Source organism: Eubalaena glacialis, chromosome 6 (assembly GCF_028564815.1).
Source record: "Eubalaena glacialis isolate mEubGla1 chromosome 6, mEubGla1.1.hap2.+ XY, whole genome shotgun sequence".
Classification (NCBI taxonomy): Eukaryota; Metazoa; Chordata; class Mammalia; order Artiodactyla; family Balaenidae; genus Eubalaena; species Eubalaena glacialis.
The window spans coordinates 19,187,786-19,213,809 of record NC_083721.1 but is presented as its reverse complement, the minus strand read 5'-3'; the positions used below and the strand labels follow the sequence as shown (position 1 = coordinate 19,213,809).

Below are 26,024 nucleotides of genomic sequence, written 5' to 3'. Positions count from 1 at the left end.
AAATGTATTTATCTTAAAAAATGACAAAACTAGCATTCTAGTAATAATACAATTTAATAGGGAAGTCACCCAGCTCTTTGATAACTGAATATCCTTAAATTCTTTTCCTCTGTGTTAGAACTATTTTTAAAAATGGTAGTCTTAATTATTTTTATATTATAAATAACACTGCTGTTTATGGTCTGATATTATTACTAGAAGGTACCTTTTTCCAAATTAATGAAACACATTTGGGGTGATTACTCATGTTATGAAAACAGTCCATATAAAGATTTTCTGCAATGGTTCTTTAAAAAAAAGCTTCTCCAGTGCACTTATAGTCTAATATTAGATTTATATTTAGTCTGAGGAGTAAGTGATTGTATTTTGAGGTATCCATACTACATATATCCATATTTATTACTGTCAAAATATTACCATCAAAAGTTGCTTCTTTAACAAAGAAAAATCACAGATAGAATCCTGTGTGTTCTCGGGCTTCCCTGGTGGCGCAGTGGTTAAGAATCCACCTGCCAATGCAGGGGACACGGGTTCAAGCCCTGGTCCGGGAAGATCCCACATGCCGCGGAGCAACTAAGCCCGTGCGCCACAACTACTGAGCCTGCGCTCTAGAGCCCACGAGCCACAACTACTGAGCCCGTGTGCTGCAACTACTGAAGCCTGCGTGCCTAGAGCCCGTGCTCTGAAACAAGAGAAGCCACCGCAATGAGAGGCCCGCGCACCACAATGAAGAATGGCCCCCACTCGCTGCAACTGGAGAGAGCCCGCGTGCAGCAACAAAGACCCAACGCAGCCAAAAATAAATAAAAATAAAATAAATTTATTAAAAAAAAAATCCTATGTGTTCTTGAAAAACAAGCTATTAGTATCTTGAAATCAAGGTGTTCCTATGTTCAAAATTTTATACTTCTGAACATGTAAAATGATATGGAATAAGAACTAAAAAATTCTCTCTCCTAAATAGATATTATTTGAAAATTTCTGCTAAGAAATCCCTGTGAATGAAAAGTACATAATCCATTGTGTAAATTTGTTGACAGAGAAAATCCTGCTTTTCTGAATTATCACAGGAAGAAATGTTTAGGTCAGTGTGCTTCTTAATTTTGACAGCTGCCTATATTTAACTTTCCAAACACAGAATTGTGTAACTCTTAAGCAAAATTACATTTCATGACATAAGTGGTTCTTTATCTTTGCCTTTAACATTTAACGTGATCTGAAATGTAATGCACTAGAATACATAACCAATGAAGACTATTTTGGTGGCTTTCAAATCTCCATTTATGCAGGCCCCATCAAAATTTCTCTCTCTGGGAATTCCCTGGTGGTCCAGTGGTTAGGATTCTGTGCTTTCACTGCCGAGGGCGCAGGTTCAATCCCTGGTCGGGGAACTAAGATCCCGCAAGCCTCGTAGTGTGGCCAAAAAAGAAAAAAAAAAAATTCTCTCTCCACTGAGTGAGCTGTGATTTCCATAGTTTTATCACATGTCTGTTTTCTTCAAAGGTGTGCATTCTAGGCCACTGTCTCATATACACTAATTGAATATTGTGCTTTCATTCCAGAAGCAACAAAATACCTCTCAGTGAGAAAGCACTTTAAAAAATTCATATCAAAAGTCACCCCTTAAGAACACGAGAGAGATTATACATACCAGACTGTTCTTGTTCCCTCCTGGGCTTCTTACCTTCATTTTCTGTGTTGGCGGGCACAGAGTCGACCCCAAAAGGATGCCAGGGCTGGAGATCGTCCAGGCTGAACTCGCCATTCACAGGAAGAAGCTCCACAGTGGTTTTGGTTTCAGTCAAAGATGGCATGAGAGCATCATTGCCATAACTGATCCTTGGTTCGCTGATCATGTTGGCCAAGACATCGTCTGAGTAGTTCTGCTCTTTCTGAAGCAGCTCATCTAAACAAAACAAAGCCACGTCTTTGGTGAGTAACGCAACAATCACAACAGAGGAGCAGCGGCGGCTACCATCTGCTGTCTGCCAGGCACGACTGTAACTACTTGACATGCATGATCTTATTTACAGCCACGAGGTGGGTACCATTATCATCTCCATCCTACAGATGTGAAAGCTGAGGCACACGGTAGTTAAGCCACTTACACAAAATCATAGCTAGCAATGCCCAAGGTGGGATTTGAGCCCAGGTAGAGTGGCTTAGACCAAGGCTGATGCTCTGACCCGCTGCACCACTCCCCCTAGTGGTGAAAAACCTTGAGAGGTAAACGGCCATTCTCTCCTAGTCTACTGTGATCACAGAGGAATGGAGAGCATGCTTTGGCGGGGTGTTTGCAGTGGAGTGGCGGCAGTATGCAAGGTACAGTTTCTTTCAAGCCAGAGGACATATCCAGCGAATCCCTAGTCTTTCCGTGAACATGTGTAAGGACAAGAAAAGCGTAAGTGATGGGCCGCCTGCCTGCTCCATTCTTCAACAGTTCTCATTGTTTTGCCTTGAAAAAAAATCTGTCTTTCTCAAAGGCTCCCAGGTGCTGCACGATATATGTGCTGAGGCAACAAAGAAGGCCAGTTTTGGCCTTGCAGACGTGAAGCTCTGCTCCAGCCTTCTCTTCTGTGGGATAAACAGCCCCGCCTGCCAGCATTTCTCATGGGCTCTCAAACCAAATATCCTGTCTTTCTCTGCTGCGTCTTGTTTGCGTCTCGTTTCAAAAAATACTATCAGTTACCCCTTTTCAAAACTGACTAAACAAAATCAACTCTATGGAACATAATCAACCTATCTGAAGTTCTTGTAGACCAGTGAAAATTCCCAAATTACACATTTCATTATTGAACTGCATTTTTACCGTAAAAAAGAGCTGGGAACATAACCCTGTATTGAGTGCAATTGCAGTTTTAAAAACTGAGTATCACAAGATCTGTGATTCTCCTATTATGTTGCCAAAGATTCACCAGGTTTTTCTGTGTGACATATTTTTAACATTAGAGACTTATAAATAGCATGTGTGCTATCAACAATAACATTAATCAGAACTTTTCACTTTCCAATCATACCTCTGTCAAGAGTTTACTGTATTATATATTTCAAACCAATCATTGGTTAGTATTATTGATGTAGAAAGTGAAAAAAGTAAAATCAGGATTTAAATTTGATTTGTAACATCTTACTATTATCCTTCACATTCTCTTCTAAATTCACAAAAAATTTATCTGAAAAATTAAAATTCTGTTCAAATATATCTATTAAAACAGTTTGACGGACTAGCATGAAAGTATGAGATTAATGTCCTTCTATGAAGTCAGTTTTATTGCAAGATATTTTAAATGATAAAATCTCAAGCAAATCGGTCCTCTTGAAGTCTAATTTGAGTTATAATATATATCTGTTTGCTGGGGTACCATTCTAAAATTCAATATTTGATGCTTGCAATGACCTTTCCCATACAGATAAAAGGCCCGCATTACATTTCTTCCAATTTTTTCATGTCTTACAGAGTCATAGGTAATGGCTAATAACTTAGCCAATGTCTACTTTAATAAATTAAATGGGTCTTTTATATAAATCTTATGCTTGTGACTGTTAAGTAGTTAAAATATAAAGAGAGGATCTTCTGGAATAATTATTGGTGCTTACATGTTCATCTTGTGAGGGAATGAATAACCTTTGCCAGCGGGATCCGCTCCTGGCCCCACCTGGCGCCATGGTGTTCTTGGTGTCTTTGTGGCATTTACCATCACTTAACCTCTTCCTCCATCTGGAAGTTTTTTCTCTTTGTCTTGTATACACAGTACTGAGCTTACTTCCTGTGATTTCTCTGAGTAACTCTCTGCTCATTTTTTCTAATCTCTTCGTCTCTGTCATTTTCTTCTTGTATCTCTTTCCATCTCTTTCTTCAGTTCTTCATTTGGAAATCCCAACCACTCTTAAAATGCTAAGGACCCCCTACTTTTGGTTGAATCTGAAATGTATTTCCCCAGCTCTGACTTCTCCCTCCCACACTAGTGTATATATTTCTAACAGTTTGCTGGAACTATTAACTTAGATCTTCCATGAACTTAGTATGTACAAAACTGAGCTCAAGGCTCTCCTCCTGCCTTCCCATTTTCTAATCATGGCAGAACTATTCTCCCAGCCACAGGCTTGAAACCTTCAGAACCATCTGTGACTCTATATTTTTGTGTCCCATACTTGAATTACTGACGGCTCCTTTTTAATTCCATTTTTGGATTCTCTCTTATTCATTTCTCACTCGCCTTTTCCATTACCCACCTCCCTTGAGCCATCATTACTTTTTGCCTGGATAATTGTGATAATTCTCTCCTCAGTGCTCTCCCTCCTCTAATTTTATCCCTCTGTTTGCCAGATCTTTTCCTGATATTAAGGAATGGCTCCACCCCATTTCAATGGCTTCTCAGTTTCTAATGACTTAATCCCAAACTCCTCTGCCAAATGTTAAAGGCCCTCTGGGATCTGGGCCCACCTCATCTTTTTAGCCAGGAGGCTCACAGCTCTTTGCTGTATACACCTGTGATATTGTGATTTATAATAAGAAATATTTATTTGGTCTTTATAGGCACAGAGGTACTAAAACCCTTGGAACTTCTTAGGTGATGAGACCTATAAAGGTGTCTTGTTACATTAATGAGGTGACTTCTGAAAGCCCCTAGGTCACCTAAGGATGGGGGCTTGTCACCAGGGGAACTAACAACATGCTTAGAAGGTTAGAACTTTCAGCCTCACCCCCAATGGTCAATGATTTAATCAAACATACCTATGTAATGAAGCCTCTGTAAAAACCCCAAAGAATAGGGTTCGCATTATTTACAATAGCCAAAATATGGAAGCAACCTAAGTGTCCAGCACAGGTGAATCGATAAAGAAGATGTGGTACATATACATACAATGGAGTATTACTCAGCCATAAAAAAGAATGAAATTTTGCCACTGGCAACAACATGGATGGACCTATAGAGTATTATGCTTAGAGAAATAAGTCAGACAGAGAAAGACAAATACTGTATAATATCACTTATATGAGGAATCTGAAAAATACAACTAGTGAATATAACAAAAAAGAAACAGACTCACAGATAAAGAGAACAAACTGGTTACCAGTGGGGAGAGGGAAGGGACAAGATATGGATAAGGGTTTAAGAGGTACAAACTACTATGTATAAAATAAATAAGCTACAAGGATATATTGTACAGCACAGGGAATATAGCCAACATTTTATAATAACTATAAATGGGGTATAAGCTTTCAAAATTGTGAATCACTATGCTGTACACCTGAAACTTATATTATAAATCACGTATACCTCAATAAAAAAAGGGAAGAAAAAAATTAATAAGCGAATTTAGCAAGGCTGTGGAATACATGGTCAATATAAAAACTCAGCTGTATTATATACTCACAACAATTAGAAAGTAAACATTTAAAAGATATGCTATGTAAAAAAAAGAGTAGGGTTTGGAGAGCTTCAGCGTTGGTGAACACGTGACGTGGAGATGTGGGAGCTTGCTGGGCTGGGAGGGGGCAGGAGAGCTCTGAGCTCCTTCCCACATACTCCGCCCTATCCTTCTCTTGTTCCTGAGTTAAATCCTTTTTTAATAAACCTGCTGGTTTATTAAAAATCCAGTAAGTAAAACATTTATCTGTGTTCTGTGAGCCATTCTAGGAAATTAATAGAACCTGAGGAGGAGGTGGCTGGAGTCTCTGATTCACAGATGGCCATCAGAAGGCCAGGTGACAACCAGGACTCGAGACTGGCTGTGGAGGGGAGCGGGGTGGGCAGTCTTGTGGGACTCAGCCCTTGCTTGACCTGTGGACTCTGACGTTACCTTCCAGGTAGTAGTATCAGCATTGGGTTGAACTGTAGGACACTCAGCTAACGCTGGAGAATCACTTGTTGGTGTGGGGAGAACTCCACACATTGCAATTGGTGTCAGAATCATAATACCACATCTGAACGGTCTGGATTACTCTCAGATGGGACCATGCATTCCCCTCAGGACACCTTTGCTCTCTGTTCCTGCTACCTGGGAAGCCCATCTCTGCTTATATAAACTATAATGAACTCTTATAGAGTTCATTGTATTGGGCCCAGCTCCAATGCCCCCTCTTCTACAGCTCTCCTCCCAATAACTTTATGAGGCAGGCATCATTACCTTTACAGAACATGAATCTGAGGCCGGGAGAGGTGAATGGATTCTTCAAGATTCCATGGCCAGTAAGCATCAGTGCTGAAATCCAAGTCCTGGGCTACATAACACCAACCTCCCTGATTTAACCCCTACCTATCCAGGGTCACTCTTATTCTCATCACTGGACTGTTCATTGACAGAGTAAATGGAGAAACCAGGCATTATAAGCATGACTGTTCCATAATGTCTTCCACGTTTACGTTGTAAGCTGACCTAAACACCATGAGCCCTATGGAATGGTTACTGCTTTTGTCCCCTCAAATAGGCATTTCCCAGGCATGGGAGCTGGGGGCAGTCCTGCACCCATCTCAGCCATGGCAGTAAAAAAGATAGTGTAGGGAACTGTCACAGTAGAAAATCTTACATCTGTGCTTCATAAAATAGGCACAGCATTTTATATTGCAGCAAATCATGGTGTGCCCCCTTTTCTCTTTTATACTGTTGGCAGGAAATTTCCTCCAAATGGCTGCTAAAATGTAGAGCCCCATGGTGGTTAATTTTCCTGGTTTATTATATTCATTTTCAGAAAATGAAAGAACAAAATATTCAACAAACATTACATTTTTGGCAGACTGAGAAGCACTTAAGCTTTAAAAAAACTTTTGGTACCAAAGCAGAAATCCACTTTCCTATCTCTATTTAACATAGGAGATTTAGAAACAACCACCTTTGGTCATCTCACTTGGAACAATGAGGTCAGTGTTGGGTTTAAGGGAAGAAAAGAGGGTGGAAATGATGGATTACTGTTAGCTGCAGTAGGATTCAATTTTGTGACCATAAAATGTCTAAGACGGCCACCTACTTCTTGACATTATTAAGGGCTCAGGATTTTACCAACTGTTAACACAATTGGCACCAGGCAATTCCTCTTATGATAAAAAAAAAAAAAATTCAAAGCCAAATATGATCATTTCATTGTTCATTCTGAGCGGGACTTTATCTTTGAATTTTGTGGTCAGACTAATTACACAGAAACCACACTTCTACTACGTTGGTGGCCCCGATGGATTATCTTTTTATCTGAATTAATTTAATATTTTATTACAATGCTTTGATGGCATATATTGGGATGTCAAAGCTTTTAAGCATCTACATTTGCCAACTGCTGTATTAAACTAAAAGGCACATTCCCCCCCAAGACTCTTTATTTTCTTAAAGGCTAACTGATACTGCCCAAAATTGCAGCAGTTACCTCTGTAGTTAAATATCTTCTGTAATACCCAAGCATATGAGCCTTGCAGTTAAAAGTGGAAATATTTAACTGAATTCAATGGTGGTAATATTTAACCTACAGTTTAAACAATAAAAAGATGTTTAATTTCAAATATTAAACATGCAATGAACCCCACTGTATGTTGCCCTCTTAAAAATGTTTTGAGGATGTATATCAGGCATACTTATAGTAGATAAGAGAAAGAAAACGAAACACCACCACTTAGCTATCATTGAAAATATTTAAAATATTTTAAAGAAAGCAACATCAGGGCTTCCCTGGTGGCACAGTGGTTAAAAATCCGCCTGCCAATGCAGGGGACACAGGTTCGAGCCCTGGTCCGGGAAGACCCCACATGCCGCGGAACAACTAAGCCCGTGCATCAAAACTACTGAGCCTGCTCTCTAGAGCCCACAGCCACAACTACTGAAGCCCACGCACCTAGAGCCTGCGCTCCGCAACAAGAGAAGCCACCGCAATGAGAAGCCCGTGCATCGCCGCAACTAGAGAAAGCCCGTGCACGGCAACGAAGACCCAACGCGGCCAAATAAATAAATAAATTTATTTAAAAAAAAAAAGAAAGCAACATCAAAAGAGATCCCCAGTAGTGATTTCAACTTCAAATGACTAACATATTTTGTTTTTGTAGAAGCAATAGCCTTCCAGGATAATTCATTTTGAGAGAAATGGCCTCATAAAGGACTATGAATGGGAAACAGATGAATCCTAGATAATTCATCTAATGATCTTCTTTTAATTATTAATCCACTAGCCAAAGTCCTTCTAAAAGTTTAACTGCCGTATTTTAGGTTTCAAGAAAATGAAGTTTATAAACATTAAATCAGTTCTTCTACAAGCTTCAGTTGTAATTATTGAACTACCTTTTCCATCCTTTAAACACATTTGGGGTGGGTGGGAAACGTCCTTCACATAGAGGAGGTCCAACCTCAGTCTTTTCCCCTGTGAAACACGGCTATTAAAGGTCTGATTTGGAGACCGGTGAACATGCTCAGGCTTGCTGGTTTTTCTACTGTATAGAATTGACCCTGCATCGCTATCTTCATTTTTCCCCAATTTTCTGATTCTTCTGGTTCCTAGTGGAAAAATACACATTTATCTGCAGCCTCTTCCCCAATGGAAATTTCCTATCAACCTTGTCTAACAGGAGAGTCTCACATGATCAATTCTTATATTTTAACAAATGATTACTTATGCATTTAAAAGGACTGAGGATTACACCTCTGTACAATGCATCCCTCCACCATGCCACCCCTGCAACTGCCACAGCTGCACTGGACGTATTTATAAAAGGGATGTAATTTTTTCCCCATCAAGAAGCTCTACGATAAATCTGCTGTCATCCATTCTAGGCATTTTGCCCACACCAGGACGATGAGATCAGATTTAATTTTCCAATCACAGTCTGTGCATGTCTGATACATGGCTTAGCATATAACTGCCACGCTGTTCATTATACTTAACATCACCATGGCCTCTGAAACTCCCTAAGCCTTGGTTCCTCATCCATAAAATTAGGGGAAGTTGGATGGATGGTCTTTGTAGTTTCTTCACTTTGAATCCTGTTATCTGTAATCTTGTTGTGTGGGCATCCCCTGAGAGCTTGCCGAAATGCATAATCTCGGGTTCCACCCAAAGCTAGGGAAACAATCTGCACATTTAACATGATCCCCAGGCAATTTTTAAAAAACTGAAGTATAGTTGATGTACAATATTATATAAGTTACAGGTGTACAATATAGTGATTCACAATTTTTAAAGGTTATACTCCATTTATAGTTATTATAAAATATTGGCTATATGCCCTGTGTTGTACAATATATCCTTGCAGCTTATTTTATACGTATTACCTCTTAATCCCCTACCCCTATACTGCCCCTCCCCCCTTCCCTCTCCCCACAGGTAACCACTAGTTTGTTCTCTCTATCTGTGAGTCTGCTTCTTTTTTGTTATATTCATTAGTTTGTTGTATGTTTTAGATTCCACATATAAGTGATATCATACAGTATTTGTCTTTCTCTATCTGACTTATTTCACTTAGCATAATACATCTGATCCCAGGCGAGTCTTCAGCACATTACAGTCTGACCACTGCCACGAGGTCTACAAAGGCATCCCTACAAAATGGCCTCAGTTATCCCCTTCCTACAAGACAAGCCTCAAAACAAAACAAGGTGTGAAAGGTGAGTATGGCCAAGAAACAATATTGCCTGAAGAAACCTTGCTGCAAAACACCTCAAAGGCATGTTCATAAACCCAACCCACCCTATTGCCTTGAAGCTGTCATTCACGATAACATTTTTCTGAACCAGAAAGCCACAGGAAAGGAAAGACTAGTTATGAATTTCCTTTGTTTTGCCAGACTATTTGTCAGGCAGGAAATTACATAGGAGCCAGAGCAGGAAAGTGTTCAGGAAACAAACAGGTCATTGTTATTCAGACCCTGAGAAAAAGAATGTACTTGAAAAAGTAGAGGGCACCAGAGGACATACTTCACTGCTGTGCTCTCCCCTATAAAGACTGAATTTACGTCTAAGCGTGGACTGACTTAGAGTTCAATGGAGCAGAAGTTGTTTGAAATGCTGATTTGGGGGAGAACCTATGTGGTCTTCAAGTGATTACTGCACACGGCTGGGATGTTTCGATCCGCGTGTGACTGGTGGGACAGCAATACTGTGATGGAATTGTGTCACGCTATGACATCTTGATGGCATGAGATCAACGGCACCAATGACGCCTTCCATGCCTGTGGCCTTTACATAGCTGTTAGCTCATTGGATACCCACATCAACCTTCATAATGGGATTACTACCCCCAATGACAGTTGAGCAAACTGTGACACCAACCTCGAGAAATACATTTAAAGTTATCAAGTAGCAGAACTGGGACCTGAACACAAGTATCCCGATTCCTAGTGCAACCTTCTCACTATTCCATTGAAAAAAACCCATTTTATGGAGGACATGGCTATTTCACTTTGATTAGTAACTAATATTATAAAAATACATCCACATCTATCATCACAAGCATCCTGTTTTGCATACATTATTTTTGATCGATTTGGAAAGTGATGAATTTAATGATATCTTTTTTACACGTGAAGAAACCAAGGTAATCACAGAGCCAGAGTCCAAGGTCACAGAGCTTCTTGATGGTGGGGCAGAGCTGAAAGGCCAGGTGGTTCCCAGCTGCACAGCCATGAACTGCTCCCTTCTCTAAGTGAGGCTTACCTGCCACTCCTGTTTTGATGGTCCACCCTCAGCAGCAGTTTCTCCTCTCACCCATCTCCCACTTCTTTTTTTTTTAACATCTTTATTGGAGTATAATTGCTTTACAATGGTGTGTTAGTTTCTGCTTTATAACAAAGTGAATCAGTTATACATATACATATGTTCCCATATCTCTTCCCTCTTGCATCTCCCTCCCTCCCACCCTCCCTATCCCACCCCTCCCACTTCTTTAGATTTCCCTTTCTCTGGTAGACTGGTATAAGTATGATGGCTACATGAACTGTCATTAGGTTTCACCGATTCTGAGTCAAATTTAAGATAATTTAGACTGCTTTGGATTTTGAGCGATTTAAATTTACAAGGCTGCCATATTTTCCAACCTGAGGAAAAAATGAGATATATTATCACAAAGCAAAACTGTTCCACAAATCTAGTTTTTATTTTGACCTCCCAGAAAACTGGGTCAGTCCTCTTATTTTTAGCTACACTATCAACCCTGAAAATCTCTCACAGTCTCAAAATTCAGACTCCATGACTGAATCTGGGTTTATTTTTCTTTAGTAGTTTCTTGGGCAGAGATTTTAAATGGAGCATGCTTTGTCCACTCATGGCAACAAACTATCCCTGAAGGTGATACAAACATGGCTACATGTCACTTGTGAGAACATTCCTTGTTGCAAGTGACATTTTCCTGAAGCATCACTTGTCTCGCTTCAAGTGGAGCGTACAGAAGTTGTTCCTTTTCAAGACAAATTTCCTTTTGACTTTCAAACAACGCAGATCAAACAACTTAGACCTACCAATGGCCATCAGAAATCAAGATAAAAGTCAGTCAGGCTCCCTGGTTTCTAAAAACAGAGTAGAGTTCCTACTTCATGTTTACTTGTGGAACTTGAGCCAATGACCTGATCTTATTTCCAACCACAGTAGGAGTCTTGGTCCCGCCTGGGTAGTCAGGAGCCTAAGCAATCCTGAGGGGAAGAATCTTCTAAAGTTTAAGCTAAAAACCAAGTTTACATATTACAGAAAGAATCTCAAAGCATGCTGTGTTGAGGGCATAATTCACATATATAAATGTGTCCTAGTTTTGAAGAAACAACACATAGTGAAGAATTTCAGTGTAAAGGGCTAATCTGTAGTGCCAGCTTTAGCCTGTATCTGTATGGATGTTTTCCTCTGGTTAATACATATAGTGAAAATGCATATATGTCCATGAATGTAAGCAGATGCAGACTAAATGTCCTCTGCAAACTAAATTAAAATAAATGTGATTTTTATGCCTTATATCCCTTAAACAAAAGTCAATTATTTCTTATGGCCTTCAACCTAGCATTTGTTAGACTAAATGTCTAAATGCTAGACAAACCTAGCATTTGTCTCTTCACATGCTAGAGGAAAAACTGGCTGTCTTGGGGTAGTTGAGAGATATATACTTTTATGGCTAAGCTCAAGGAGTTTCAAAGTAATTATGATTATGTAGAATTTTCTCTTCAAAATTGTCTTTAAGAGCCTAACCCCTGCAGCATCACTTCACTGTGAGTCCTCCTTATATAAAAATGTAGTTTGGTGCTAATTATGAGTCACATACATTCAGTGCAAAGAAAACAAAAGAAACAAAAATTCACTTGCCATCCCACCAAAAATAATTTTTAACATAGTTTTACCCTTTACGGAATCAATTATTTCATCTCGTCCCCTCATCACTTTATTATCTAGTTGTTACGACTGTGGTCAAGGACACAGAATTTTGTGAGATTACTGAAGAAGGCCCCTGGAATTGGAGTTATCAGATTTGAGGACATAGAGAGACGCAATCACAAGAATCCGTATTTCTCCAGTTCCATTCCAGAGTATGTATTTCTTTGTTCTCTGGTAGGTTGTTCTGCATAGTTGGTACAGTTTACTGTTTGTTTCTTTGTACTTATAAGTTCTCTGCTATACAGTAAATTGGAAACATGAAATAAAACCTGAGGTTTGCTCTATCTGGGTCAGTATCACATTTCATTTTTAAAAAATTTCTCATGCTTTTAGTGAGCACAAGAAAGGATAATGAGGAAGATTATTTTTAAAAAGTACTCAAATGACTGTGTAACTGCTCTTGCATACATTTTTATAAATGCAAAGTCATTCTGGCAGCCGTATACAATCTGAGCACATACTCCCCTGGAGCCTTCGCCATGGATGCTGGGGCATTCTGGGTACCAACCCACAATATCCCCACTTTTGCTCCACCTCAGCTCTAAACCAACTAAGAGAGAGCAGCTGGAGATTAAAACATCACCTTTACTTCTGATAAAGGCCAGGCCCTCACCAGCCCACAGGATGTGAGTCACATATGGGGCACCTGGCTTGTCAAGCTCCGTGCAGACTGGATTTCAGCCCCACCCTGTACCCCCAGCTGCACGTGACAAGGGAGGGAGTCTGAGCGATGCCCCTACCAGTGCGTCCTGCCCAACCTGCACACTGTAAGCAGTGGTCCTGTCTGATTGGCACCTCCTCCCAAACTTGTGAGAGAGTCTTTCTCACCTGGGTAAGAGACACCCTATGGGCAACAGTGCCCCTCTCAACAGCTAGTAATCATTCTCTGCTATGCTATGAGAACAGTGCACGCTAATTGATTCATATCTGAAAAACGCCTAATTGACAGAACTCTATACAGGCATACAATAAAGGCAATACGTCGCTTTATCGTGCTTTGCATTTTTTTACGGATTGAAGCTTTCTGGCCACCCTGTGTCAAGCAAGTCTACTGGTGCCATTTTCCCAACAGCATTTGCTCACTTTTTGTCCCTGGATCCCATTTTGGTAATTGTTGCAATATTTCAAACTTTTTCATTATTATTATATTTGGATGGTGATCTGTGATCAGTGATTTTTGATGTTACCAATGCAAAAAGATTACAGCTTGATAAAGGCTCAGATAATGGTTAGCATTTTAAGCGATAAGGTATTTTCTAGCTTAAGTAAGTACGTTGTTTTTTAGACACAGTGCTGTTGCATACAGAAGACTACAGCATAGTTTAAACATAACTTGGACATGCACTTGGGAAACCAAAAAATTCACATGACTAGCTTTATTGAGATATTCGCTTTATTCTGGTGGTCTGGAACCGAGTTTGCAATTATCTCTTAGGTATGCCCGTATTTGAAGGATGTAAGGTATCGGTTACCAAGGCTGGCTAGCTCATGGTAGAAAGTAACATTTTCAACATGCATACATAGGTGATTTCACGCAAAGAGCCTAAGATTTATGCTGGTAAGCAGAAGGGGTGCAGGCAAGGGTGGATAAGATCAGCGCAAATCACAAGGGGGGAGGCTCCTGTTCCTGTAGACAGCGTAGCATGTTTGTATACGTGGTGGTGCATCTGAAAGGTTCATTTATGCAGGTTGAAAAAAACCACATCAGCCCTCTATGCTCTTCTGCACACTGGCCTATTTTTGTTTTCTTTAACACAAAATGGTTCTGCAGTGAACATTTTTAGAACAGCAATGGTCCTTTCTCTTCTGCAGTAGCAGACTCACGGATCCCTTAACAATATAGGGGGAACCAAGCCCGGCGATGGGAAGTGCTTGGCATCTGAAGCTTGGAGATGGATGCAAAGTGTCTGTCTTTGGGGAAGCATTAATAGAGCAGATGTGGAGAGGCTGAAAGGACTCACTTTAAGAAAATTAATCTGGAGTCAAGAAAATTAGAATCATTTTATTATTAATTAATGAGCTCATTCATTTATTCATTCATTTATTCAGCTGTTCAGCAATCCTACATCTTCCAGGCCAGTGCAGGAAATAACTAAGGCAGTTTCTTTTTACGCAAAGCTCACGGCTTCAGAGGCAAGATGGACATAAAAGTTAATTCCTATACAAATGCTACGGTAAGGGGTATAGACAGAGCGAGAAAGAAACAAACTGGGACTTTGGGGTGGGGGAGATAGTGATATTACAGGTTTGCTAAGGAAGACAGACTACTGTTCTAGTAGATACAAGTGCATGGATCAAGGCACAGAGGATGGGCTGCCCAAGAGTTGGGACTCTTCTGGTTCCTGGGACACAAGGGAGGTGAAAAGGGAAGCAGCTTAGACAGAAGCTAGGGGCTTTACATTTGTGGGCTATACACAGGGCGAAGGAATATACTGACCTGCACGAAGAGTATGCCATTAGCAAAATCCAGACTATGGTTATTCCATGGGTTGAGTGGCCCGCAGTTCAGTAATAAGTAAATTATAAAGAAAAGAAAAGGAGAGAGGGGAAACCTGAGGATTATAAAATCCTAAAGAGACATGTCAACATTAAAAAAAAGGGGAAGAAGATAGTGGGTAAGGATGTACACTAGTGATAAAAATTGAAAGACATTTAAGGAAGTGATACAAAGAACAACAGTGTTACTTTGGAGGTGGTGGGAGGTGCACAGGGGAGGTTGTAACTGGGATAGGGTGGAGGTGCTATCGGGTGGCTGGTAATATTTTTATTCTTGACCTCAGTTTTGTCCATCAGAAGAGCAAATATGGGGGGAGAAAGACAGGTTCTATTTAGACATGTTGAGTTTGTGATATTCCAACACATCATGTTGGAGAGGTCTGGAGCCCCTGGAAATATGGGCCTGGAGAGCTCATGGAAAGACTGAAACCGGCCTACTGGGAGGCACTGGGATGAAAATGGGAGTTTTCCCACTTTCCCAGGTATTTTAGTAAAAAAGCCCACATTAGATTCCCCCCAGAGGGATTTTATCGTACGTTGAATTCTGCTAGATAATGAACAGTTCCATCCACAGTGAAGTGTCGCATCCTCACTAAAAATTCTTTACAGTGTTGAACTGCTGTGCTTAACAGTAACATCAGATTGGTGATTACTGTTAAGAACGACAGGGAGCTAAGTATTTTGCATCCAGAAAGCGTCACAGGTCTTCTCCTCACCCCCCCTTAAATCCAATCATTTCAGTATGAGCACCCATGAGATGGTAAAAAAAAAAAAAAGCAACCTTATTTTTTTTATTCTGCAAAGAAAAAAATGAGAAAACTGTGTAGGAGATAAAAAATAAAGTAGACCCAACCCTTTTGCTAATTTACCTTTGAACAAGCTCTCCCTTCAGACAATGATGAAATGAAATGGGGGTGCTGTCATTGAGGCCAGCCAGCTCTGCTTCAAGTTCCCTATAAGCCACGAATCCTGGTGCCAGAGGTGTGTTCCATTGAACATGGTGGAAAATTACCCCAGATGACCACGTCCTCACCAAGAATGGAGAACCCATTTTGCTGCCTGAGACAACTGTTTCCACGATATACTCCTTGCTGCCTTGTAACAGGGATCTTGCCCTAGTCTTTCCTTCTAAACTGTTTCTAATCTCCGCACTTTCCAATCTCAGCACTAGACCTCGTCCAAGCCGCTGATGCTTTTCCTGTTGAAAACTTACCTGGAATTCTAGTAATTTCCCTTCTTCAAAAAAGTTGCTTAAAAATGTTATTTTCATCTCAGCAGAGTTAACCTTTTCTCTCCTCCACCCTGCTCTGAAAAAGTCTCAACTCAGAAATAAAAAAACAAAAAACAGACTTCATCTTAAACTATGATATACTATATAAAGAGTTATCAGTTTGGTCTCAGATTTCTATTCTTTCCCCCTTTTACACAGATTAAAAATATAACTAGCTTTCTCTGAATATACAGTATCAAAACATGATCATCTTCAATAATATGTAAATAATTAACCTCAAAATTTAGAGCCCTCTACACTAATTACCACAGGGCTCCAACAACCTTTTGTGTGTGTGTTTGTGATATAAGCATTCTTTATTCGAACATACTATAAGCTTCAACAACAAATTAAAAAATGATTCACATTACGGTGCATTTATCCATGTCTTTTCATCTTCCAAGTGCAGTAAACATTAATTAACCGTGGCTAATTAAAACAGTCATGGTTTACAAATTTACTCATTAATCAGCCTCAAGCAAATGCAAAGGATTTAAAGCCTTTCACAATTTGAACCAATTAAATATGGAAATTATTTTTTTTAAATGAAGAGGTCATAAAAAAACATGCAGTCCTTTGACTTAAATTTGATAGTGCTTTAGAAAGAAACTTGGACAATTTTTTGGATTTGTAGAAGTCAAAGGAAATTAAAAATAAAACTGCCTGGGACTTCCCTGGCGGTCCAGTGGTTAAGACTGCGCTTCCACTGCAGGGGGCGCGGGTTCCATCGCTGGTTGGGGAACTAAGATCCCCCATGCCCGTGCGGTGTGGCCAAAAAATATATAAAAAATCAAAAAAACCTGCCTGGTATGGGTTGAATTGTGTTCCCCCTCCAAAATATACCGATGTCCTAACCGCCAGTGCCTCTGAATATCACCTTATTTGGAAATGGGGTCTCTGCAGATATATCAAGTCGAGATCATACTAGAATAAGGCCCTCAATCCCATATGGACCCTACAGGAGTAAGGTGGGCTCTTGGTCGTATTGGAAAAGACACACAGGCAGAGGTTGGAGTGATGTATCTACAAGCCAAAGAAACGTCAGTGATTGTCAGCCACAGCAGATGCAAGAAAAAGGAATGAAACAGATACTCCCCATGGCTCTTCAGAGGGAGCATGGTCCTGTGGACACCTTCATTTTAGACTTTTAACCTCCAGAATGGTGAAAGAATAAATTTCTGTTGTTTTAGGCCATCCAGTTTATGGTCATTTGTTCTGGCAGTCCTAGGAAACTATTACACTACCCATATAAGTGAATATTAACCATCTGCTAATGAGATAGCCATTTCTGACTATAAATAAACATACAAGAGTAGAATGTAGATTTTTAGTGGGCCCTTTATTCAAGGCTGGGATAAGTGGATTGGAGAGGAGTGAAGAGCTCTATAATTGAATAGTCTAATTTGGCCCCATCAGTGCAGAGATGTTTTCCCTCTGAACACCAGAAAGTGCTTCAATGGAGACCAAAAGGTTTCTCTGTTTCAGCTCTCAGCATCTCTCTTCCCTTCTACAGGGAAACCATCCACTTCCTTTTCTGGACCCTCACTGGCTGCACAGGAATTCTGGGTACCAATGTCAACACAAGCTCAGCAAGGAAGTGGAAGGGCTTCAGTTTCAAAAACCTTGTAAACACAGAGGTTACGTTATGTCCTTTCTAAGAAGCTGGAAGCTGAATTGTCCTTGGCAGCACAACGCATGGCAAATGCCTGGCAGGTTTCAGGTTTTATTAACTCTAGGGTGATGAAAGCATAACCAGCTCTCATGCCAGAACTAAGTCTGCATATGCCAGTACGACGTAGGTCATACCTCCATTCAGCAGCTAAATGGAGTGATGCTCGAATAGCTGGAGTCATCTGTAACATTCAGCATATCAATTTTAACTTAGAGTCCATTCAACAAGCTGGAACTTAATGAAACTTCTCCAGGGGCCTAAAGTTTTACTTTTATTCTTGTATGAGATATGGATGATTGGAATAGAATATTTTACAGAATGAATGTTTACTACAACTAGGTTATTTGTGACTTTTGGCTCAAGACATAAGAAAAGATGGCTACCAATACCTGGTTGTGGGTTTATCCTGCTCTACTTTGTTATCCTATCTGGTCTGTCCTTATGCCCCAACACTGGGAATGCTTGGCTTTAGTCACTTAGAGATGAAGAGAAGAATATGGAGAAATTAGTAAAAGAACAACATTTAAAAATCCAGGGCTTCCCTGGTGGCGCAGTGGTTGAGAGTCTGCCTGCTAATGCAGGGGACGCGGGTTCGAGCCCTGGTCTGGGAAGATCCCACATGCCGCGGAGCAACTAGGCCCGTGAGCCACAATTACTGAGCCTGCACGTCTGGAGCCTGTGCTCCGCAACAGGAGAGGCCGCGATGGTGGGAGGCCCGCGCACCGCGATGAAGGGTGGCCCCCGCTTGCCGCAACTGGAGAAAGCCCTCGCACAGAAACGAAGACCCAATACAGCCATAAATAAATAAATAAATTAAAAAAATTAAAAATCCATCAAATCTCTCCATGTCAAGTGTATGCTTTTTATATATCAAAGAGGCCTGTATTTGAAGTTCACAAAGAGAGAGTGGAAGGCTGCTGACATGAAAACTGGTTTCAATGACTTAGGGTAGAGAAGCAGGAAAAATGTCTTTCATGGCCTCCCTTGACGTCTGAGGATGAAAGAACCCACATGCACTAAATAGATGATGGTTGAGGAATACTGAAGACGGGGTACACTGGATCTATCCAAAAACATGGTGTAGCCAACTATTATGGACTGGATTGTGTCCCCCCCTCCCCCAAATTCATATGTTAAAGCCTTAAGCCCTAATGTGACTGTATTGGGAGACAGGAGATTTAAGGAGGTAATTAAGGTAAAATGAGGTCATAGGGTGGAGCCCTATTTCAACAAGCCTGGAAGATCTCTCTCAGCTGTGTACAGAGAAAACGCCACGTGAGGACACAGCAAGAAAGCAGCCATATGCAAGCTAAGGAGAGAGGCCTCAGGAGAAACCAAACTTGCTGAGACTTTGATCTTGGACTTCCAGCTTCCAGAACTGTGAGAAAAAAAAATTCTGTTGCTTAAGCCACCCAATCTATGGTATTTTATTATGGCAGGCTGAGTTGACTAGAATGCCCACCTAGTCATACCCAGATCAAAGGAAGATCAAAGGTCAGAACAGCTTTTTCAAAGGGATTTTGTTGCTTTCTTCTTTTTTTTTTTTGGAAAGGTAATGGCTGAAGATGAGAAAAGGAGTGTACATTACCAGTGGGTCACCAGGGATGTGCAGTGAATTTTATGTCCTGCCCCTTTCATAAAAATGACAAGGAAGTGATTTCTTTCAAATGTGACACAGTCCAAGGTTGGAACGTATACTTGACCTTTGGGGCTTTTCATTTTCCTTACTTTTTCTGGCCATTTGCCAAGAAAGTTCTCAAGTGCTAGCTGCTCTGCTACCTGCCTTCACTACAGGCAGAGGGAAAATGCCAAAGGACAATTTCCTCACACGTCTGGGACATTTCCAGTTACGTGGTCTACTTGCTTTGGGGGAAAAAAATAGATGGTGTTTGACTTTTATGCCAAGTCTCCACAGGAGATACTTTAAGTAGCAAAGGAATATAATTTGCATTCCTGCATTATCAAAACAGTACATACACTGTTGCTTAACAGAATGAGATGCTCTCAGGTCTGGCACCTGAAGTTGGTACCCAGCGTGCCTTGTCTTGGTAATTTTTTTTTGTCAATTCTCTAAGGAGACACACACTTCCTGAGCTAATGTTAGGCTCTCTGACAATCCTCCAAGATTAAGCTGTTACCGTTTGTCATTTACAATGCTGACAACTCCAGGTGCATTTTGTCAATTTTCCCTTTTATCCCTTATTAAAATAATATCACTTTCGATTTGAAGAGAGCCTAAATGAGTAATTTCTTTGAGTAAAATGTCAGTATCAATAATAGAAAGTGAAGAATCTAAAGAGGGAAGAAAAGATTCTGGTAGGTAGAGGAGTAAATTCACAATTTCTGAAAGCAAATAAAAGAGCAAATGGGGAAAACATTAAGAGAGACAGCATTTGCTGACTGGAGCCTGCCCTATGCGTGTTCATTTCTTTTAGACATAGTTAATCAAAGTTAATAAGCTGTTTATGCCAATCCCTTTTCATAGCTAATAAGAAGTCTTAACGTGGATAAAGAAAACATTAGCCACCAACCCTGTCACAACTAAACAAATTCTCAATGAATTTGAACTTCAAGGTTAATAATGCTTCACTTTAATATTTTAGATAGTCACTGCTTTGGAAATAAGCACCACTAGAAATCCACATGGCTAATTTTCAATGACAGCAACTGCTATTCTTCGATGTTTAAGACCAACAGAAACATAATCTAAGCCTGTAAGAATCCTTGTATTTTTGGTACTTCATATAAACATGAGTTCTAAAACTTTTGGATATTTAAGGATCATCTGGGAAGGGTAAGGAAAATGAAGATTTTTGTAAATCAGAGGTGGAGCCCAGAGACCTGCATTTTTAACAAGAATGCCCCAACATTGTTGGGCATCACTTGGCCCCAAGAGCAGATGGCTTCCAGAATAACAACTTCCACACAGAGTGCACTGGATGAGTTCTCAGGTGCTTTTCACATCCAAGGACTTAACAGCAACCAAACCAGCAAATGCCAGATAGTTTCCTCTGTCCATGGCTGATGTACAAAGGTGCAGAAATCACACAGGGCAGTGAAGGAAGCCTAAGCTATGAGCTGTTGAGTCAATACGCTCATCACACTAGCCTGCTCTGCTAGTGTGGACCCATCTCTTTATTTTACATCAAAGAGATCTAGAAAGCAAGCAAGGTCTCTCTCATACATTCATACAATATTTGACTTACTGGACAGGAAATTAGGCCTTTTTTTTTTTTTTTGGATAACTTTGTTTTAGTAACTCTGCAGACAGTCTCAACTTAATTCCTCTCTTATACCCAAAAGAGGTATTTCAGGTATAAGAAAGTTTCTCCATCAAGATGGAAAGAAGGCACTGAAGTGTTGAAAATTGGTTTTCTGCCAAAAGGAAGGCAAGAGAAATAAAGCAGAGACTTAGCCTATAAACTTGAAATCCATTCTGGCAAGGCCTGAGTACTAGATTAAAAAGGTACTTCCCCCAGACCGTGTCTATTCCTACTTTTCTTGAAACAGCTTCTTTTTTCTGTTTTCCTCCTGATAACTTCCATTGCCAACAGCAATTTGGAAACTGTTCAGATTGATTCTTAGCAGAAAACCGAGAGGCTATTCCTGAAATTATTATTATTATCCTCGAAACACTTAAATTTGGTTGGTTTGCTTCAAGTGTTCATTCTCAGTATTAAAAAAAATTGCCAAGAACTTGTTTTGACAGACGACAACACCCTACAAAACAGGAGGAGGGCAGCAATAGTGCATTAGGAAGCATCTCCGTTCTTTTTTTACAGAATAGCATAGAAATTGAGATCTCTAGGGTTACAGTAGACTACAAAACCTTGGAAGAAAAAAAAACAGAGATGGTCTAACACTTTCACTGATCATTTAGACTCGGGACTTAAAACCATTTCCACCTAAGTTTCTTGAAATGCTACATTTCCAGCCAACATCACGTATTGCAATTCCCCTACAATTTTAGGGGCACTGAACTCCAAACTGAGAGAAATATAAACTGAAGAGGAGTCTGAGAAGGGGGATACAAGTCTGCTGCATGTCATTTGTCCCTTCTTTATAGTTATTTTAAAGGCAGTGATGCTTATCAAAAAATATAAATAGTCCTGAGGGGTTTCAAGTGACAGTAGAAATGTCCCTCTCTTCTCCACAGGTGGGCCAGGATATCTGGAGGAATATGGTGTCAAATTAGAGAAGACTGTACGTTTTAATTTATTAGGGAGAGGCAAGCAGTTCCAGAAAAAGGTTATACCCATCTAATGATCAATAGCTTATGAAGTTCCTTTTCACTTACCCTCGTTATGACAGGGTATGACAGATTTAAAAATTACCAATTTGATAATTTTAAAAAATTATGTTTTGAGTTTTAGTATTTAATCATGAGAAGTGCATCTTTTCATCTAAGACTACTCAGCAATTATGTATCTTTTTCTATAAATGGAGCTGTTGTATTTATGAATTAATCAAATACATTAACTTCATTTAGGTTTTCACCTTAAGCACTTTTTGTGGCATATGGTTTTTTATCATGTGGATTTAGGACACAACAGTATGGGTAAATCTAAATGGCTTATTGGTGGGCTAGAATAGATCCTCACCTGTTTATTAACTTTTCGTAAGTTGAATACACTCTAAATCAGTAATTCTCAAAGTTCTGCATGCATCACAGTCACCTGGACAGCTTGTTAAAAGCTAGATTGCTAATTCCTCAACCCAGCATTGCTGATTCAGAAAGTCTGGGGTGGGACCAGAGAATGTGAATTTCTAGCAAAAGTCCCCAGGGGATGCTCATGATGCTGTTCCAAGAATCACAAATCTTCTTACTGAAGAATTCCTTGAAAACACGTATTTGTAATACTGGCTTGTACCTAATAATTTGTTTCAGGAGAAATGAATGCACAAGAAATTTGATTCACACCCTCAAAGAGATTATAATTAGTACAGGACAATTAGTTGACATGTACACATCAAAACAACAGCAGACACGTGTAATATATAAACTATATGATCAGAGTACAGATGCTTTCTGTTCATTAAAGAATTAAAGGGAGAGGTGACACTAGAGTTGGGGTTTTGGAAGCTCAAAAAGATCTCAATAGGCCAAAACTGGGCAGGGGTATTGCAGGCAGATGGAGAAGCGTATGTCAATGTATCCAGGGCTGTGGACATAAGATCAGCCTTCTTGGAAAGCTAGGCTCATGAAGGAGAATAAAGGGAACAACTATTTGCTTTGCCTGTCCAGGGTTATTTTATTATTATTTTAAAAAATTGAAGCGTAGTTGATTTACAATGTCATGTTAGTTTCAGGTGTACAGCACAGTGATTCAGATATATATATATATATTCTTCTTCAGATTCTTTTCCCACTATTTGCTTTGCCTGTTCAGGGTTATTTTGAGAATCAAATGAGTCTTGAAGAAAAGAGCGCACCTACCAAGCACTGGTGCGGTACCATGGACACCTAAGGGGACGGGAGGAGCCCCCAGTGACCGGGTAGGACGTGGGGTGAGTGAAGGGGGAGGAGAAGGGGAGGTGGGATGGACTGGTGCCCCTGAGGGGCGGCTGGGGGAGGGCAAGGGATCCCACGCCCGAAGGGGGAAATTGGGGAACCATTGGGAGGGCAGAGGATCCAAAGGGAGGGTGGTCAGGTTTCCGCTGCCCACTTGGGCCCCCGGGAGCCTGCTGAGATCCCGGGCCTGATCCTCTGCCCACCGAGGCCCCCTCCAGCCGTGCGGGTCCTGAGGGAGTGGGAGGGAGGGAAGGGGAGCAAAAGCAAAGGCTGGACCTCCGGGACCAGCACCCCTGAGGGGCGGCTGGCGGAGAGGAGGATGTCCTACATCCAGCGGTACCCACACATGGTTAGGGGTCCAGTGGGGATATGGGAGACCCTGGGGGAGATGGTGCGGGAGGGGTGTGAAGGAACGGAAAGGAACGTGGCCAGTGCTTTCCCTGTCCATTTTGGCACCGGGAAGCCTGCTGGGCTCCCGGGCCTAATCCTCTGCCCTCGGAGCCTCCCTCCCGCAGTGCAGAGCCCAAGCCCCCCCACCATGCCCCCCCCAGGGCCCCGGCTCTACATTCGGAGACCCCCTCTGAGATCCCCTCCAACCGCACTGGGCCTAAACCCCACCCACACACCCTCACCCAGGGCCCTACCTCCAAACTCCAGAACTGCACACTCCAGAGGCCCCCCCCTTGGACATGCTGCCCATCCCCTTCTGTGCAGGTCCTAAGCAGAGGCCCCGCCCCATGCTCAAACGTCACGCTCCCACCTGCCTAGGTCCCGCCCCACCCTAAACCCCGCCCCTGCCTAAGTTCAGCCCCTGCCTAAACTCCGCACCCATAGCCAAGGTTTTTCTTTTTTTTTTTATTTTCTTTTTATTCTTTGTACTGCTCCTTTTTTTCTTTCTTACTTCCTTTTTTTTTTTCCATGCCATGAAGCTTGAGGGATCTTGGTTCCCAAGCCGGAGGTCGGGCCCGAGCTCCTGCGATGGGAACTCAGAGTCCAAACCGCTGGACTAACAGAGAAACTCAGACCTGAGGGAATATCAATCAGAGTGAGGCCTCCTCATCTCAGTACCAAGACCCAGCTCTATATAACTGCCTGCAAACTCCAGTGCTGGACGTCTCAGGCCAAACAACCAATTTGGCACTAATAAAGCACCACCCATAACAAAAAAAAAAGAAACGAAAAAAAAAATATGTTACAGACGAAGGAGCAAGGTAAAAACCTATAAGACCAAATAAATGAAGACAAAATAGGCAACCTACCTGAAAAAGAGTTCAGAGTAATGATAGTAAAGATGATCCAAAATCTCAGAAACAGAATGGAGAAAATACAAGAAACATTTCACAAGAATCTAGAAGAACTAAAGAGCAAACAAACAGTGATGAACAACACAATTACAAAAATTAAAAATACTCTAGAAGGAATCAATAACAGAATAACTGAAGCAGAAGAACGGATAAGTGACCTGGAAGATAAAATGGTGGAAATAACTGCCAGGGAGCAGAATAAACAAAAAACAATGAAAAGAATTGAGGAAAGTCTCAGAGACCTCTGGGACAACATTAAATGCACCAACATTCGAATTACAGGGGTCCCAGAAGAAGAGGAGAAAAAGAAAGGGTCTGAGAAAATATTTGAAGAGATTGTAGTAGAAAACTTCCATAACATGGGAAAAGAAATAGTCAGTCAAGTACGGGAAGCACGGAGAGTACCATACAGGATAAACCCAAAGAGAAACACTCCGAGACACATATTAATCAAACTATCAAAAATTAAATACAAAGAAAAAATATTAAAAGCAGCAAGGGAAAAGCAACAAAATAACATACAAAGGAATCCCCAAAAGATTAACAGCTGATTTTTCAGCAGGACTCTGCAAGCCAGAAGGGAGTGACAGAACATATTTAAAGTGATGAAAGGGAAAAACCTACAACCAAGATTACTCTACCCAGCAAGGATCTCATTTAGATTCGATAGAGAAATTGAGACCTTTACAGATAAGCAAAAGTTAAGAGAAGTCAGCACCACCAAACCAGCTTTACAACAAATGTTAAAGGAACTTCTCTAGGCAGGATACACAAGAGAAGGAAAAGACCTACAATAACAAACCCAAAACAATTAAGAAAATGGTAACAGGAACATACATATCGATAACTACCTTAAATATAAATGGATTAAATGCTCCAACCAAAAGACACAGACTGGCTGAATGGACACAAAAACAAGACCTGTACATATGCTGTCTACAAGAAACCCACTTCAGACCGAGGGACACATACAGACTGAAAGTGAGGGGATGGAAAAAGATATTCCATGAAAATGGAAATCAAAAGAAAGCTGGAGTAGCAATTCTCATATCAGACAAAATAGACTTTAAAATAAAGACTATTACAAGAGACAAAGAAGGACACTACATAATGATCAAGGGATCAAACCAAGAAGAAGATATAACAATTGTAAGTATTTATGCACCCAACATAGGAGCACCTCAGTACATAAGGCAAATACTAACAGCCATAAAAGGGGAAATTGACAGTAACACAATCATAGTAGGGGACTTTAACACCCCACTTTCACCAATGGACAGATCATTCAAAATGCAAATAAATAAGGAAACACAAGCTTTAAATGACACATTGAAAAAGATGGACTTAATTGATATTTATAGGACATTCCATCCAAAAACAACAGAATGTACTTTCTTCTCAAGTGCTCATGGAATATTCTCCAGGATAGACCATATCTTGGGT

General features: G+C 40.7%; 1 protein-coding gene across 4 annotated transcripts in view; it reads right to left on the bottom strand.

The window, feature by feature from the left end:
- Window positions 1-26,024, bottom strand: part of APP (amyloid beta precursor protein) — a 286,588-nt gene that overhangs the window by 25,015 nt on the left and 235,549 nt on the right. For all 4 annotated transcript variants that reach the window (XM_061194014.1, XM_061194013.1, XM_061194010.1 and 1 more), the window contains one exon: window positions 1,685-1,906. In XM_061194014.1, coding sequence (XP_061049997.1) covers window positions 1,685-1,906 — 222 coding nt within the window. The remainder of the gene's footprint in view (window positions 1-1,684; window positions 1,907-26,024) is intronic.